Source organism: Emys orbicularis, chromosome 9 (assembly GCF_028017835.1).
Source record: "Emys orbicularis isolate rEmyOrb1 chromosome 9, rEmyOrb1.hap1, whole genome shotgun sequence".
NCBI lineage: Eukaryota > Metazoa > Chordata > Testudines > Emydidae > Emys > Emys orbicularis.
In genome coordinates this window covers 17,411,028-17,427,406 of record NC_088691.1, presented here as the reverse complement: position 1 = coordinate 17,427,406, position 16,379 = coordinate 17,411,028, and the positions used below count along the sequence as shown (strand labels likewise).

Here is a 16,379-nt window from a genome sequence, read left to right as displayed (position 1 = left end):
TATACTTATAAAATTTGTAGATGATACCAACTTGGAAGGGTTGCAAGTACTTTGGAGGACAGTGTTAGAATTCAAAATGACCTTGACAAATTGGAGAATTGGTCTGAAATCATCAAGAGGAAATTCAATAAAGGTAAGTGCAGAGTTCTACACTTAAGACAGAAAAAACAAATGCCCAACTACAAAATGGGGAATAACTAGCTAGAAAGCAGTACTCTAGAAGAGGGTCTTGAGGGTTCACAGTGGATCACCAACTGAATGAGCCAACAATGTGATGCAGTTGCAAAAAAAAAAAAAAAAAAAAAAAAGCTAATATTCTGGGGTGTTTTAACTGGAGTCTCATGTAAGATACAGGAGGCAGCCTTCCTGTTCTATTCAGCACTGGTGAGATCTCACCTGGAGTACTGTGTCCAGTTTTGGGCACCACATTCCAGGAAAGATGTGGACAAACTGGACACAGTCCAGAGGAGAGCAACAAAAGTGATAAAGTGTTTAGAAAAACCTGACCCGAGGAAACGTTAAAAAAACTGGACAAGCATAGTTCTGAGAACAGAAGACTGGGGGGGGGGGGCACCATATAAGTCTTGAAATATGTAAAGGACTGTTATAAAGAAGTGAGTGATCAGTTGTTCTCCACATCTAATAAAGATAGGAGAAGAGGTAATTGGCTTAATCTGCAGCAAGAGAGATTTAGGTTAGATATTAGGAAAAACTTTCTAACTATAAGGATAATTATGCTCTGGAGTAGGTTACTAAGGGCAGGTCTACACTACCCGCCCGAATCGGCAGGTAGAAATCGATCTCTCGGGGATCGAATTATCGCGTCTCGTCGGGACGCGACAATCGGTCCCCGAATTGACGCTTCTACTCCACCAGCGGAGGTAAGAGTAAGCGCCGTCGACGGGGGAGCCGCGGAGGTCGATTTGCCGCCGTCCTCACAGCGGGGTAAGTCGGCTCCGATACGTCGAATCTTAAATCGACACCCCTCCCCCCCCGTAGTGAGGACGTAGCCTCAGGGAGGTTGTGGAATCCCCAGCACTGTCTAACTGGTTATTAAAAACCTCCAAACACCTGTCAAGGGTGGTCTAGGTATATTTGGTCCTGCCTCGGCACAGGGGCTGGACTACATGAACTCTCAAAGTCCCTTCCAACCCTACATTTCTATGATGAGTAGCCAGCCACACTTTTGAACAAGTGAGGCATCCTGCAAACCTACCGCCTTGGGATGCATTTTCGTCACATGATGGGGGCTCGCCCACAGTGGTGACTAAGGATACAATAGTATTTTTCACGTGAGCAGGGATCTTAGAAGTGAAATCATAGACCCAATAAAGTTAACGGCAAAACTGAGTTATGGGTACTCAAGAATCTTACATGATCAAACCAAGGGTACAATCTTAGACCCAATGAAGGCAGTGGGAGTTGATTTAACTGAGATTAAGCCCTTAGCTTCCAAGTTCGGGCTCTAGAATTTGTACATCATTCTATCTACCAAAATTTGTCTTACATATTCATTTTCTAGACAATTTCACTTTCAGGTTCTCATACACTGCAATCCAGACACTGTGGTGTTGTATTAGATGACAACTGAGGAATTTTTTTTATAAATCTTTCTACTGGAATATTTAATAAAAAGGGAGCTCATGGAAATAGTGTGCTCTATAGGCTAAAAGCTTGCTTTCACTAAACTTAAATTTGACATAAGACGTCCCTTAATAAGATTTTAAGAACACTTTAATGTACAAATAATAATCTGAGTAATTTAAGGTTAGATTCATTCCACAGCTATGTTTATTCTTGTATGCAATATGTTGTAACCAAAAACAAACCTGTGACTACTGTAGCTCACTTTTTTTAGATCTCTAAATTCAAGGTATTAATTGTCTTAGTTACCCATTAGCCAGATTCTGCTGTCCTTTAGCTGAACTCCTGCTGCTCTAGCATAGTTATTATTGTGAAATATTAGTTATCTTCCATTAGGAATCTGGTAAATACTTTTATAAAGAACTGTTGCGGTTTTTATGATTTTAAAAAACTGACTGACTTCTTCCAGAATAGATAGGTCTATAAAAAGGTTGTTTTCAGAGAAATGTTAAATAATTGAACTTGTTACTGAAAGGGAAAAAAAACTAGAAGAGAAAAAAATATTACCAAAACCACACCTCAAGTTGTGCAGGCCTGTGATAGTCTACTATTGTTAACATACTCTATATGCCATCACCCACCTACCTATAACAGTTGCTGAGTATGCATGCGCAGTGAGACAGACCAACAGGTAGAAACAATTCTAATATAGGAGTAAATATTATAAAATGTTGTAGGTTACAAAAGGAATGAAACATCGGGTAAAAGATGTTAGTTCTCCAATATCACTTTTCATTTATATAGCACCTTTCATCACAGTGTGTTTTACAAACCACAAACACAGGCATCACTTCCACCAAGAGTGAAATGCTATTTCTGGAATGGAATTTAGAAACTGTTATAACAGCAACGCTAAACAGTTTTAGACTGGAAGAATACCACATCCCATCAAAATTGAAGGGGCATATAGTCAGGCTGAAAATTAACCACACTAGAATTTGGCCAAGACACCAAGATTAACACCATATAAAGAGGGCCATGGGATCTTTAATGGCCTACAAAATATTCAGGACATTCATTTTATAACATCTGAAATATCAGCACATCTCATTTGAAATCAGACAGCTACGCAATGAATAACAAACACTACTTTCTGACAAACATAGGGTTTTCATTAGAGATTTCTCAGCCAAATACTGACCAAGACCAGTGTTTCTTCAATTGTATTAATGATTACAGCCAGAGGTCCAGAGATGGCCCTTTATGAAAACTGTGATTATTAGATCAGAAAGTCATGCAGCAAGTTCAATTTGAGATTTCTTTACTTTGTTGATTAAGACTAAGCTACTCTTATAATCACTGTATCAACTCATTTTAGGTATTTCCAAACCTGTATGATCTACAAACTACAACACTCAAGCACAATGAGGACATTTAAAAAGAAGCTTAGCCCTAACTGTGATTTTGTTTTACTTTTCTGAGTTCAAGTCAGATTCTCCAATTATTCAACATGGGTTTAATTAAGAACTTAAAATTCAGGGAGAAAGAACCCCTGGGGCTGTGGAAACAAGTAAACTGGTTTTAGATTACCCGGAAAGTAAAGTAATTTTCCAGTTTTCCTTTTTAAAATATAGATCACTATCTTCTCCCAAAGCTGTAAGAATTGGATTGTATTTTAGAAATATACAAGGAAGTTGCTATTGCAGTGTGACTGAATCACTGTGTGTTCAACTCACATCATATTAATCTGAGGCTATTTACACAAGTTAACTCCTCTTAAACTAGCCTCACTCAGAGGAGTGGCCACACTGTGAAATAACATCCGAGTTCTACAGAATGACTGTGTTAGAAGCTGATGAGTTGTACTAACTTGGGGCATGGCTACACTTGCAGATGTAGAGCGCTGCGAGTTAAACCAGCCCTCAGAGAGCGCAGTAGGGAAAGCGCTGTAATGTGTCCACACTGTCAGCTGCAAGCGCACTGGCGTGGCCACATTTGCGACACTTGCAGCGGCATTGGTAGCGGTGCATTATGGGCAGCTATCCCACAGAGCACCTCTTCCCATTCTGGTGCTGTGGCTTGTGGGAAGGGGGTGGGTGGATGGGGCATTCTGGGTCCTGTCCCAACGCCCCGGGATGCATCCCTGTGCTTCCGTCCACATTTGGCGCCATCTTTCAACGTTTTTTGTACTGCGCGCTCTGTCTTCCCTTTCATTCTGCGGGAATAGGTCCCAAAGTGCTGAGGAATATGCTGATGGGTCTCGCCAGTACGTCACGTTTGGCAGTCGAGTTACTCCTTAAGCTACAAACTGACAGTGAGGAGTCTGACAATATCGACTCGCATAACGCATGTGACAAGAGATTGCTTGTGGCATTCATGGACATGCTCACCACCGTGGAACGCTGCTTTTGGGCTCGGGAAACAAGCACTGAGTGGTGGGATCAAATCATCATGCAAGTCTGGGATGACGAGCAGTGGCTGCAGAACTTTCGGATGAGAAAAGCCACTTTCATGGGACTGCGTGATGAGCTCGCCCCCACCTTGCAGCGCAAAGACACGAGATTGAGAGCTGCCCTGCCGGTGGAGAAGCGGGTGGCTATTGCAATCTGGAAGCTGGCAACTCCAGACAGCTACCGATCGGTCTCTAACCAGTTTGGAGTGGTAAAGTCAACCGTTGGAATCGTATTGATGCAAGTTTGCAGGGCCATTAATCGCATCCTGCTCAGAAGAACTGTGACTCTGGGTAACATGCATGACATTGTGGCTGGCTTCCCCTAGCTGCGGAGGGGTGATAGATGGGATGCATATTCCAATCTGGCACCAGCCCACCTAGCCTCCGAGTACGTTAATCGGAAGGGGTATTTCTCTATGGTTCTCCAGGCGCTTGTGGATTACCATGGGCGTTTCATTGACATTAACGCAGGATGGCCCAGAAAAGTGCATGACACACGCATCTTTAGGAACATTGGCCTGTTCAGGAAGCTGCAAGCAGGGACTTTTTTCCCCAGACCAGAAGATCACCATAGGGGAAGTCGAAATGCCCACTGTGATCCTTGGAGACCCTGCTTACCCTTTAATGCCATGGCTCATGAAACCCTACACAGGGAGCCTTGACAGCAGCAAGGAGCGGTTCAACAACAGGCTGAGTCGGTGCAGAATGATTGTGGAGTGTGCTTTTGGCCATTTAAAGGGCCGCTGGTGCTCTCTGTTGAGAAGCTGGACCTGGCTGATGACAACATCCCCGGGGTTATATCCGCGTGCTATACCCTCCATAACATTTGTCAAGGGAAGGGTGAAAGATTCACTCAGGCATGGAATTCAGAGGTTCAACACCTGGATGCTGAATTTGAACAGCCAGAGAGCAGGGCTATTAGAGGGGCCCAGCACAGGGCTGCAAGGATTAGGGATGCCTTGAGGGAGCAATCTGAGGCTGATAGCCACCAGCAATGTTTGGTGCCCTGCACGGGAGTGAAGTGCAGTGGTTCCAATGTTAGTAGGAATCTGTGCTTGCTACACTGACTTGCAGTGCCTGTTGCTTTCCTGGGCTAAGGTATCTTTTACTCAATGCAATAATAAAGAATGTTTTCAAAGCCAAAAAAGCCATTTATTTAAAAGAAAATTCATTTATTGAAAAGAAACAACTGCTTGGGAAACAGAAAGGGCAAGGGGGTGGGGTGGGGAACGATTCAATCACAGATTTGCGTACGTCCTGTTCTCATACTCAGCCTTCCTGTCTGGAGTGCTGTGCAATGAGTGCTGCAGTTCAGGCTGGATAAAATGCATGGTGATGGGGGTTGAGTGCAGTGGGTAAGGGTCGTAGTTTACAGGGGTGGGTGGTGAAGCTACAGGTGTTGGAGGCAGCTGGTGGCGATAAGAACCCGGATGTTGGGGAAAGTGGGTTGGAGGTGAGATGGGGGGCACAAAGGAAAGAGTTTTGGGACAAGGGCTGCAGGGGGGGGGGGCAGGCGCAGTAGTGCTCCGCCTGCATGGCTACGAGTGCCTGGATCGAGTCTGCTTGGCGCTCCATAATGCTTATCAGCCGCTCTGTGCTTTGGTGCCGGTGCTCTGCATTCTGCTGGCGGAACCTCCTTTCATTTTCCCTCCACTCCTGCGCTTTTTGATTTTCATGAAGGGACTGCTGCACTATTTCATGCAGCATGTTTTCTTTGCTTCTACATGGCCTCTTCCTAATTCTTTGGAGTCTTTTGGCCTGTGATAACATGGACGGCCGAGATCTCAAGGTTGCATCTGTAAAGGCAAAATGCAACACTTAACAGAGACAGCATTGTTCACACCAGACAGAGCAATGATTCGCCCATACTTAAAGACAAGCACAGTCTACACAATAGCAAAATTTGCCTGTCCCAAAGCTAGTGCACATAACCCACAGGAGCCTCAAAATGGTGAGGAAGCACAGGGTCGAGGGGGACTGATTGTTTTACTGCCGTACTGTCCTCTGGGTTTCTGCGCCTTGGGGAGAGCTAACAGATGCAGGGAGCCCCCTATACTGAACACTGTCCCCACATTTTCCACAGGAGTTTGTCCTGGAAGATATCTTGCTGCTGAGGGTGACCTGGGAAGCAAGGGAGGGTCTTCTACTACAATGCGGCTTCCACCCTGGTCCATACGCAGCTTGCTTGTATGCAGCAATGGGTCACCCACCCCTCACTGCAGAAGTGGCGCGAACATGTTAGCCTGACTGGGACAAGGAGTACAGTACCGCTCCCAAGGAAACTGCGCAAGCGCATCGCACAGCTTCTGGATTAGACCTTTGAAGAGATTACATCAACGCCCTATTCCGCAGCCCTAACCCTCCTCACCCCAAGAGCCCGCACCGAATAACTTCCTTCCCAAAATAAAAGCCGCTTACCAGGCACATCCTCTGGTGTTTGTCCTTCCCCAAGCACCGGCCGCTGCGACTGGCTACCTTCCTCCCAGCTTGAGAATAGCTCTTGGCTGCATGCATCTAGGGACGCCGGGGTATCTTCCTCCTCCTCCTGCCTTGTTGAACTGGGCTCTGAATTGTCCATGGTGGTACTCGGAGTGGAAGTGGGGTCGCCCCCCAGTATTGCATCCAGCTCTTTGTAGAAATGGCAGGTCGCAGGGGCAGCACCGGAGTAGCGGTTTGCCTCACGGGCTTTGCGGTAGGCATTCTGCAGCTCCTTCACTTTAACCCTGCACTGAAGTACGTCCCGGTCATGGCCCCTTTCCATCATGTCCTTTGATATCTGCCCAAAGGTATCGTAATTTCTACGGCTGGAGTGCAGCTGCGACTGAACAGCTTCCTTCCCCCAAACACAGATTAGGTCCAGCACCTTGCCATTGCTCCATACTGGGGATCGCCTGGCGCGTGGAGGCATGGTCACTTACAAAGTTGCGCTGAGGGCACGCCACGCCTTGCTGAGCAAACAGGAAGGGGATTTTCAAAATTCCCAGAGAATTTAAAGGATGGGTCTGACGGTTGGTCACCTGAGGCCAGGGCAGTAGAGTTCTAAGTGATGACCAGAGTGGCTAGAACAGGCACTGTGGGACACTTCTGGACGCCGATCAGAGCGCATTAACAGACTAGGGCGTCCACACTGGCACTGCGACGCTTGAGCCAGGGCACACCAAGCGTTATGCCTCTCACGGAGGTGGATTACCAGGAGTGCTCCAGCCACAGAGTCAGAGCACTCTACGTGCCTTGCCAGTGTGGACACGTCGTGAGTTAGAGCGCATGGGGCTGCTTTAATGCGCTCTAACTCGCAAGTGTAGCCATGCCCTTGAGCTGTACCCTATAGCCCTGACAGTCAACTAGAGTTAAAGGGCTTGTGTACAGAGTCCAGCAATGCACACTAGAGTGGTGTAAATTGTAGAGCACTCTAACTGCCCTGCATAGACCATGCTGAAATGGTCTGAAAGGTTCCTAGCGTGCATTGAAGTAGTACTGTTCCAAATGTTACTACATCACGGTGTTCTGGGTATCTTTCAGAGCATGTCAGCAGGGTCTACACAGGGCAGTTAGAGAGCTCTACAATTTACACCTTTCTGGTGCATATTGCTACACCACGTAGACAAGACCAAAAGCACTACCACACTCAAGTTAAGGGTTTGAGGGTACGTCTATATGTGAAGTTAATTCAGCCAATCGGGACCTGGGCCTAGCTGTAAGTGGCCACCGTGGTGCTGTTCTCACCTGTGAAGGCTCTAGGACTTCTGGGGGCACATTCCATTGTTCTTGGCACTGCAGTAAGCTGAGCCACTGATTTTTTTCCCAGTGAATTGTGTGAGAGTTTGTCCTTCTGGGCACATAGTGGAATTCTGGGAAGGCACGAGAGGACTATCTGCACTAGAGTGGTTTACCCTGCATCCTCTCAGTAAAGTGGCCAAGTTACCAGCCCAAGCGTAAGTAGCACCTGGGTGTTAGCCCACATGCCAGGACTGACCAGCTACCTTGGGTGTAACTCACCACTATTTTCAGACCAGATGGTTGCGTGCATGTGGACAGAAGCCAGGTTAGTTCGAGTTTGAATTAATTCTGTAGAGAAGACATCCCTGTGGGGGGGGGACACGGGACTCAACATATGGGCAACCCTCGAGTTGTACTTATAGTTATCTCTGTAACAAAGACCTGAAAAAAGTTTGTCTGGTTCACAGGCTTAACAGTGCTGCTATATAAAGAGACATTTTCTTCTTAATTCTCTCTTTGTAGGGGCTGGGAGTAGAGTGAAGGTTGGCAAACTTGTGACATTTTAGGGACGAAGCATGAACAGAGAGAGGGATCCTCATAACATCTAGGAATTGCAGGATCATAGACAACTACCTAAAGGCAACCTATTGAGTATTTCATCTGTGTTACTATCAAAAGAAGTTAGAGGGAAAGGCTGAAACAAATACAAACTGCTGCTTTTTACATTTTAAATATTAGGAACAGCACACCCTCAGTTCCCACTTCAACTTTGTTTGCTCTAAAAATGCAGGTGAATCAGGAGATCTAGTTACATATGGTTGTCCCCTAACCTGGCTATAATTATACACACAGAAAAATACATTAAAAAGAACATTATCAAAGTTGCAAAGCCAAGAACTCAAAAATTAGGAAGTGCCAGAATTAAAGTTGTCTGCATAACCTTAATTCAGTCCCCTTGTGCACGTGAATGATGATGCAGTCTTTAGTTACATGATCACATGCTATTTTTTCTACCTAATCCAGCTCATTCATTGCATGCCATGGCCCATTCTCCAGTGATCAATCAGTGTTGTGCAGCAAAGGGTTTATAGGACCTCTGCCTCATTTGTAGCAGAAATTGGAAGATTCATAGTGAATGAGGCTGGAGACTGCAGGAAGAGAGGACAATCTCACAGCTAAGGCAGTGTTGAACGCTGCTCTGGAGAATGGGATTCTATCCCTGCCTCTGCCACGGAGTTCCTTTTCAAAGGTCGCTGTAGTTGTGTTCTTCATTTTCTGGGTGCCCAACTTGATAATCTGATCTGCAGAAATGCCAAGCACTTACAGCAGCAACTGATGCCAATGTGAGCTGTGCTTTGAACATATAAATAGCTAGATAATGCTAAACATACTGAAAAATCAAGGCCTAAGCATTTCAAATTTGGCACCTAAAACAGTGGACATATTTATTATTTGATTTACTATAGCATCTAGGAACTCTAATCATGGCCCAGGACTCCATTGTGCTAGGTTCTGTATAAATTCAGGACAAGACGGTTCAAAGAGTTTATAATCCAAGATATTAATCTCATGTCCCCCAATTCCCAATCTGTAAAATAGGGATAATATTTCCTCATCTCACAAAGGCGTTGTGAAAATAAATTCATTAATATTTGTGAAGCACTTAGATACTATAGTGATGAATAGCATTAAAAACCATGAGGAAATTAATAATTCTATCTTCAGAGCACAATTTGAATAGTGTGTTGTAAATAAGGCATGGGGCCACACATTGAACCAAGATGATAAAACAAAATATTAAATGGATGCTAATTCAATGAGCACCATCCATCCTGTGCGCTGAATGAGGAAGGTGTCTTATGGAAAAAATAGTATGTGATCATGTAATTATTTTTTAAATGCATTTGATCAATGTTTTAAGAAACTAAAATGTTATCAGGTTGATTTAGTTCCTCTAAGTTTGAATACCTTGCAATGAAGGAGTTAGCCAAATAAGTACTCTATACCATTTTGTAATGCATATTGACACCAAAGTGACAGGAAAAGTTATTTTTGAATTAAGCACTGAATCTAGTTATTGAATAGATATATCAAGCTTACTTTAAGAATTACAAAGCTTTACAATCAGTTTGTAAAAAAGTTTTACAATCAGTTACAAGCAAAGATCTTCTATTTTAACCAACTTAAAGAAGATTTGTTGGTATGTAAGGTTTACACAAAAGAGCATTAGTGCTCTCTTAAACTTGGCCTGTGGTGACATTGCAATATTCTGAGTAATCAGGTCTATAAAAAACAAAATCATAATCAACTGTAAATTCACAACTTAAAATGACTGGTTTCAAAAAGCCCACAAGTTTATCACTAAAATGATCAGTTTTAAAAAAGTCAAATTAATATATTCTCTGCAATTAAAATCTTTTAGACAAATCAATTTTGCCAATAAAGAAAACTGTTTCAAAAAGCCTTAAAAAGTAGATTCCAACTGTTGCACAGACAATTCTTATCTCTTGTCCCTTCACCAACTGTTGACCAACTTGAAAGCACAACTGATTGGAAAGCATTCCAATCAATAGGAGATGCAAAACAGAAGTTAAACAAGCGCCTGTCAGTCTTCACTGAAGTTCTCTTTAATAAAATGTTCAGGGCACAAACTATATTTGCTCAATTTTTGTTCCATCTTATAAGAAATGGACACTCCAAACTCTTTAATAAAGTGAGTTGAAAGATGGTTATTTTTCACTACCGAGTCTTTAAATCCCTTTCAAATCCTTGGCTGAACTTTTGTAACATTTTTAGCGCATTCAAAACATCAAGATATTTCACTGCATATGTACCTGTTATTCCTGTCTCTACTAGTAATACACTGTCACAAAGTTCAATCTGTCCACTATTCTGTTTCGATACATTGATACAGAATAGGTTCTATTATTAAAAACTGAAACACAGAAAGTAGGTGAAGGAAACAATTTTCAGTTTCAAATCATTTCACATTACATATAACATTATCTCATCTCCCTCCTTAGAGTTCAGATAAAATCAGGATTAAACTGATAAACTGAACTATAAAAGCCATTAGGTATTTTTATTCCACTTCACAAATTAGTCTGGTCATAAATATGACAATCAAGTTAGATTATTGTGATATTTTGAATCAGTTATAAAAATTGAAACAGGGGATTTCCCCCTGCCTCACAAGTCTAAACAAGTATCAGAGGGGTAGCCGTGTTAGTCTCAATCTGTAAAAAGCAACAGAGGGTCCTGTGGCACCTTTAAAACTAACAGAAGTATTGGGAGCATAAGCTTTCGTGGGTAAGAACCTCACTTCTTCAGATGCAAGTAATGGAAAGATGCTACCTGCCTCTGGAGATTTCCATTACTTGCATCTGAAGAAGTGAGGTTCTTACCCACGAAAGCTTATGCTCCCAATACTTCTGTTAGTCTTAAAGGTGCCACAGGACCCTCTGTTGCTTTTTTAAGTCTAAACAAGTGAACTATGTAATGGATATCACCATCTATCCTACATTTAGGGTGGGATTGTCAAAAGCACTCAGTATTGATTTGTTAGGACAAAGTTTAGCGGTTTTTGAAGTCTCATCCCTAGTTTCTAATCTTTACCTCTTTAGACAAAGTCCACTGAAACACACACCAAATTTAGCAGGCTTGATGCCATAAAAACACTTTAACCCATTGCAGTTTTGATGCAATCACCTTCAATATTTATTATTACATACACTAACTATTTTAAAAGAACATTAAGGTTGCAGAGTCAAGCACTCAAAACTTAGAAAACGTCAATGAAAGATGTCCATCGAAGCTCTTCCATGGATTGGAAACTAGAATACAGACATAAAACCTTCCATTAAACTCTTTGAATTCCCTTCCCCCATCCTTCTTGAAAGATTATGTGAGGTTGGGGGTCTGAGAAGAATATCCCTTTGCCCTTGTATTAACTATCTCAGGGCCCCACCCTACCCCATGTACAAAAATGAAATTAAAGCACTAGCTGTGTGCATATATTCCTTCCTGTAAAAATGACGATACACACCCTTTATGAGTAAATGCAGAGGATCAATCAAGAAGGTATTACAGACTGGTGCAAAAATACCAGACTGTGACCCCATGGGCAGAACAAAAGAGCATTTAAAAATAGGTGCTGGCTCAACAGGAACCAAAATTGGATTACATATTTAATTGGCACTACTACATATTTTACTGCATAGTCATCTTCTACTCTTGTGACAAAAAATTACACCCTCTTCTCTTATGCCAAAATGCATTCAGACAAAACCAGAAATGTCCAAGAGTACTGATATGCAAAGAACGCACTAAAATATATTGTAAAAGTAAAAAAAAGCTTGGCATACAAGGTAAGAAATAATCCAAAATTTAACCCCCTAGAGACCCCCTAGAATACTTCTAATGATATGAGAACATATACAAAGGTATATTTTGATGTTATAAATTTCCCCCTGGTTACAGGATATTAGTATGGGGAAACTGTATACTTTATAGGCTGCTGAGCCTAATATGGATCACTCACGTAAAACAGCGGTATTACCAAGCATCTTGAAGTGTCAAGGTATTGAACATTTTAAGAAAAAGCCACTGTTTTACTCACTATTGTTTAAGAGTTCCTTTGAAATATGAATCAGAAAATATTGGACTTCTTCTCCCTACATACTCTAATTTGTTACCACAGGGTTGCTCATCAGTGTGACTGCAATCAGATCTAGGCAGACTTCGTGCAAGCAGAATGGTCCAATGAGTCAAAGAGGGTCTACACAGCACAAAAATCTGCCTGTGCAGATTGGACTGCAGGATCAGGGCCGAATTTTGCAATGTATAGTACAATTTTCATTAGCTGTGCTATTGCAGTGCTATTCCCCATTCCTATATGACATTTAAAACTTGTATACTCTACAGATTGTAAATTTTAACTGTTTGATTAATCAAGCGGCAAATATTTTGTAACTTTTTCCTTCCTTAATTTTTCCCATATTGACTTCCATATACTTAAAAAATGGAAAAAAAAATAAAATCTTGGCTTTGATCATGTTTCTTTAAACTTCTATTTGAGTCAAATAATTCAATGTCATTTGAATCCCAGGTAAATACTACCAATCAAAAATTTAAATCAGTTTTCTTGGGCTAAAACTTTGTCTACTATATAAGCTACTAGCCTCGATACAGGTTTTATTTATTTTTTAAAAACTAGTTTTAGATCAGTTTATTTTCTCCCCAGTGTGTTAGTGGCAGAGTTTATATTGCCAAGCAAGTGACCTGTTCTGAAAACAAAGAAGCAGGGATTGTGAAGTCAGCAGACACAGAACATTCGACCCACTGGATAAGATGCACACTAAAGACAGAGCCAACAAGGAAAGAGGTGTGCATTTAAGAGGGCGATTCTGATCTACTTTAAAAAGAAAAGATATCTAATCCTACCCAAGTACTGCAACATAAAATTGGGGGGTGGGAAGAGAAGCTGGAGAATAAAGTAAGCGGGGAAGTTAGGCGAATCTCAGTGATCCACTGGGAATGCAGAAATACCACCATAAAAGTTAATTTACTTTGGTCTAATATCTTAACGTTATGAAAAATAGAGCAGCTGATTTACTTTTGGGACATTGTGACCTACATTAAAAATGGAATATTTCCATTCACACAGCTCTGATCCCTTGACTTAACAAAAATTAACAAAGATTAATTACATGACCGTACTACTATTCAGCAGCCCAACAGAAACACAATCAAAGCTCCATAGCACTATGCAACTGCTTACATACACACACAGCTCATATGTGTAGGTCTTTGCCTATAACAACGTTTTCTTAACATTAAGTGCTTTTCTTACTATTTAAACGTGAGTGTATTTGGAGATATTTAGTATTAGTTTGAGGAAGAGCACTGAAGCTGGGCATAGTCCCAGACAACTGTAGAAACCCTCAACAGGCATATACCAGTCCTGGATTCATTTTTGAGCAGCAATGAGGGACCAAGAGGAGACCACAGTAATTTTCACTTTAACCAAAGCCCTACTTCTGCTTAGTTCTGTGCAGGAAATATATTTACCACACTTCTATGGATGTTTCAGCTATATGATCATATACTTTAATATCCTACCTGCTTATGTGATGACTGCTCTCTTGGCCAACATACCAGGGATTGAACCTGGGACCTCCAGACCTAAAAGTATGAGCTGCCAGCTTAAGCCAAAAAGCAAAGGATGTCTCCGTAGCTTATAGTTATAACAACTCATAACCTTTGTGGATCTGCACAGAGGGAAAGCTGTAACACACACACACACACACGCCAGAAACAAGAGAAAAAGTTCTGTACACCTGTGATCCAAATGACAAATGCTAGGAAAAAGTTTAAGCCTAGCCCCTGAAAAACAAATAGGGTGTATTACACCATGATGGCTTCTGTGAAAAATTCCAATGAATAAGACATTTTCACTAAAGTCTACATTACAACCACTCCCATGATGTCTCCTCATTTCTCATATGCAGTCCGAATTATGCTTTTTTATTTGTTCTTAATAGCAGAAAAATAAATCATGTCAAACCATAGAATTCCTTCTACACAAATCCCTGTAGAAAACAGATACCTCTAAATAGAGTTCTGGATCAAATGACATCCAAAGGAATCTCATGAACACAATACAATCTCAGTGAAAGTTACTGTGGTGGCAAGTTGAAGACAGAATGTCAGGCAACTTACATTTCCTCATTTTGTGAGTTACACCAGACTCCCTTTTATTTTAAGTGATGCACTCAATACACTAATCAAGTCAACAGCTGAAACCTTCAGACAACTAAGAACCTTACTCTCACCATTTTTTGTCTTCCTGTTACATTGCAATTTATGGATTTCAGGTTTACTTCTCAACTTCAATCTACCATAGGCAGCAGAAAATGAAAGAGAAAAAATCTGGCATACTAGAAATAAAATATCTGGGAAAGCGGCTATTAAAGGTTAGGTATTTCATCATTTTGAAGGGCCTCCATACAGTACCTCTGTTACCATATTAATCTGCTTTCTCTCTTAAGAGTCATACTATTTCCTACACAGCAAGAGCGGTGCCTACAAGTCTCATGCTGGACATTAACAGCGGAGTTAAACAGCATCACTAATTACAAACAATGGTCTCCACACAGTAACATCCAGGTGTTTTGTGGAAACGTTTCCAAGCTCACTTTCTTGCAGAGGGGAGAATCTCAACCTCCTGAGACTGTCACGGCTTCAGGTAGCCCTTGTAAGGCGCTGTGGCGGCACAGTCACCTCCTCCCGCCTCTCTTCTCCGCCCCATTATCTCAGGAGCGACAGAAAGCGAAGCGATGTGGGTTCTAAAGGGAGCTCCAGCGCTGCCTAACAGTCAGAGCAGGTGACTGACAGGAATCGTGAGTCCTATTCCTGGCGCGGCGCTGCCTCTGTGGGCCCCGAGGCCAAGCATTTCACCTCGGCTGACTCAGCGGCCACACGGGAGGGGAGTCGTGATGCTCCCCCGCCCCGGGCACGCCGAGGCGCCGCTCGGCCCGGCGTGCGATACTCACAGTCCAGGTGCTTCTTCTTCGGCCCCATGACTTCGTGGGTCGTCGCCTTGCAGACGGCTTTGGAGATGGCTGACCCGGTGACACTGTGCTGGGCGGCCGCGATGCGGTCGGTGATCGACTGGCCCGACATCTTCCGCTCCGCCGGCCCCCCTCACCAGCCTGGGGTCCCCTCGGCCTGCCCCCCACCCAAGGGGAGAGACGGGACTGACACTCGCCGGGAACCAGCCAACTAGCCCGCCCAGAGAGCGCCCGCAGCCTAGGAAGCAAGGTCCCCTGCGGCCCCTGCTGTGCGCCGGGGGCCAGCAAGCCGCTACGGCCCCAGGGTACCGCAGCCCGCTGCCTCCTTCCCTGGGCTGCTCGCAGGCCCGGGCCGAAGGGGCCGCGCTGCTCTCCGGGGGGGAGGGGAGGGGCTCTCTCCGCCGCGCGCCCCGCTTGGTCTCCTGGGCTCCGCTCCGGCTTTTCCTTTCACATTTCCACTCCCAGTCCCAGACAAAATGGCGGCGGCTCCGCCTCGGTGGCGGAATCACGTGACCTAGCGGTTGCCCCGCCTCCCCCCGTTTCCTTCACTCCCCCCCGCCTCTACCCGCGTTAAGGTGGAACCGGCCACCCGCCCCAGAGTGGTGCTGGGGTCCGGGGCAGAGCCTCCCCCCACCACTACCTCCAAAATACACCCGAGATCCAGCTGGTCTTGGTGCTACCAGAGCCCCTCAATAAACCCCTGCCCATCTCAGGGAGCCCCACCCCAAAAGTGTATCCATCTAGACCCCCAGGGTGCCCAGGCAGCCCCCCACCAAGAAATAGCCCAAAGCCGGGGCTCCCTCGGACAAGCACTGTATCATGTGGTTGTTTTAAATTAACCTTGGCCTCCCACTTGCCTTCCTCCCCATTTCCTGGCCAGAACAGCAGAAAGAGGGGGTGGGGGAATGGGAGGTGTTCCCTGCCTACTTCCTTGCCCCCAAAGCTTTTCCAGGAGAGAAAATGTGGTTGCATTTTGTTATGCACTGAGCCTGGGATTGGCCTTTTATGGCACAAAAAACACGCACACATTAAATAAAACAGTTAATTTGCTGGGA

At 43.7% G+C, this 16,379-nt stretch overlaps 1 protein-coding gene across 1 annotated transcript in view; it reads right to left on the bottom strand.

Moving 5' to 3' along the window:
- LOC135883982 (phosphatidylinositol-binding clathrin assembly protein-like) overlaps nucleotides 1–15,436 on the bottom strand; it is a 50,560-nt gene extending 35,124 nt beyond the window's left edge. Inside the window, exon 1 of the mRNA XM_065411258.1 lies at nucleotides 15,307–15,436. Within this exon, the coding sequence (XP_065267330.1) occupies nucleotides 15,307–15,436 (130 nt within the window). The remainder of the gene's footprint in view (nucleotides 1–15,306) is intronic.
- Between the last annotated feature and the right edge of the window lie 943 nt (nucleotides 15,437–16,379).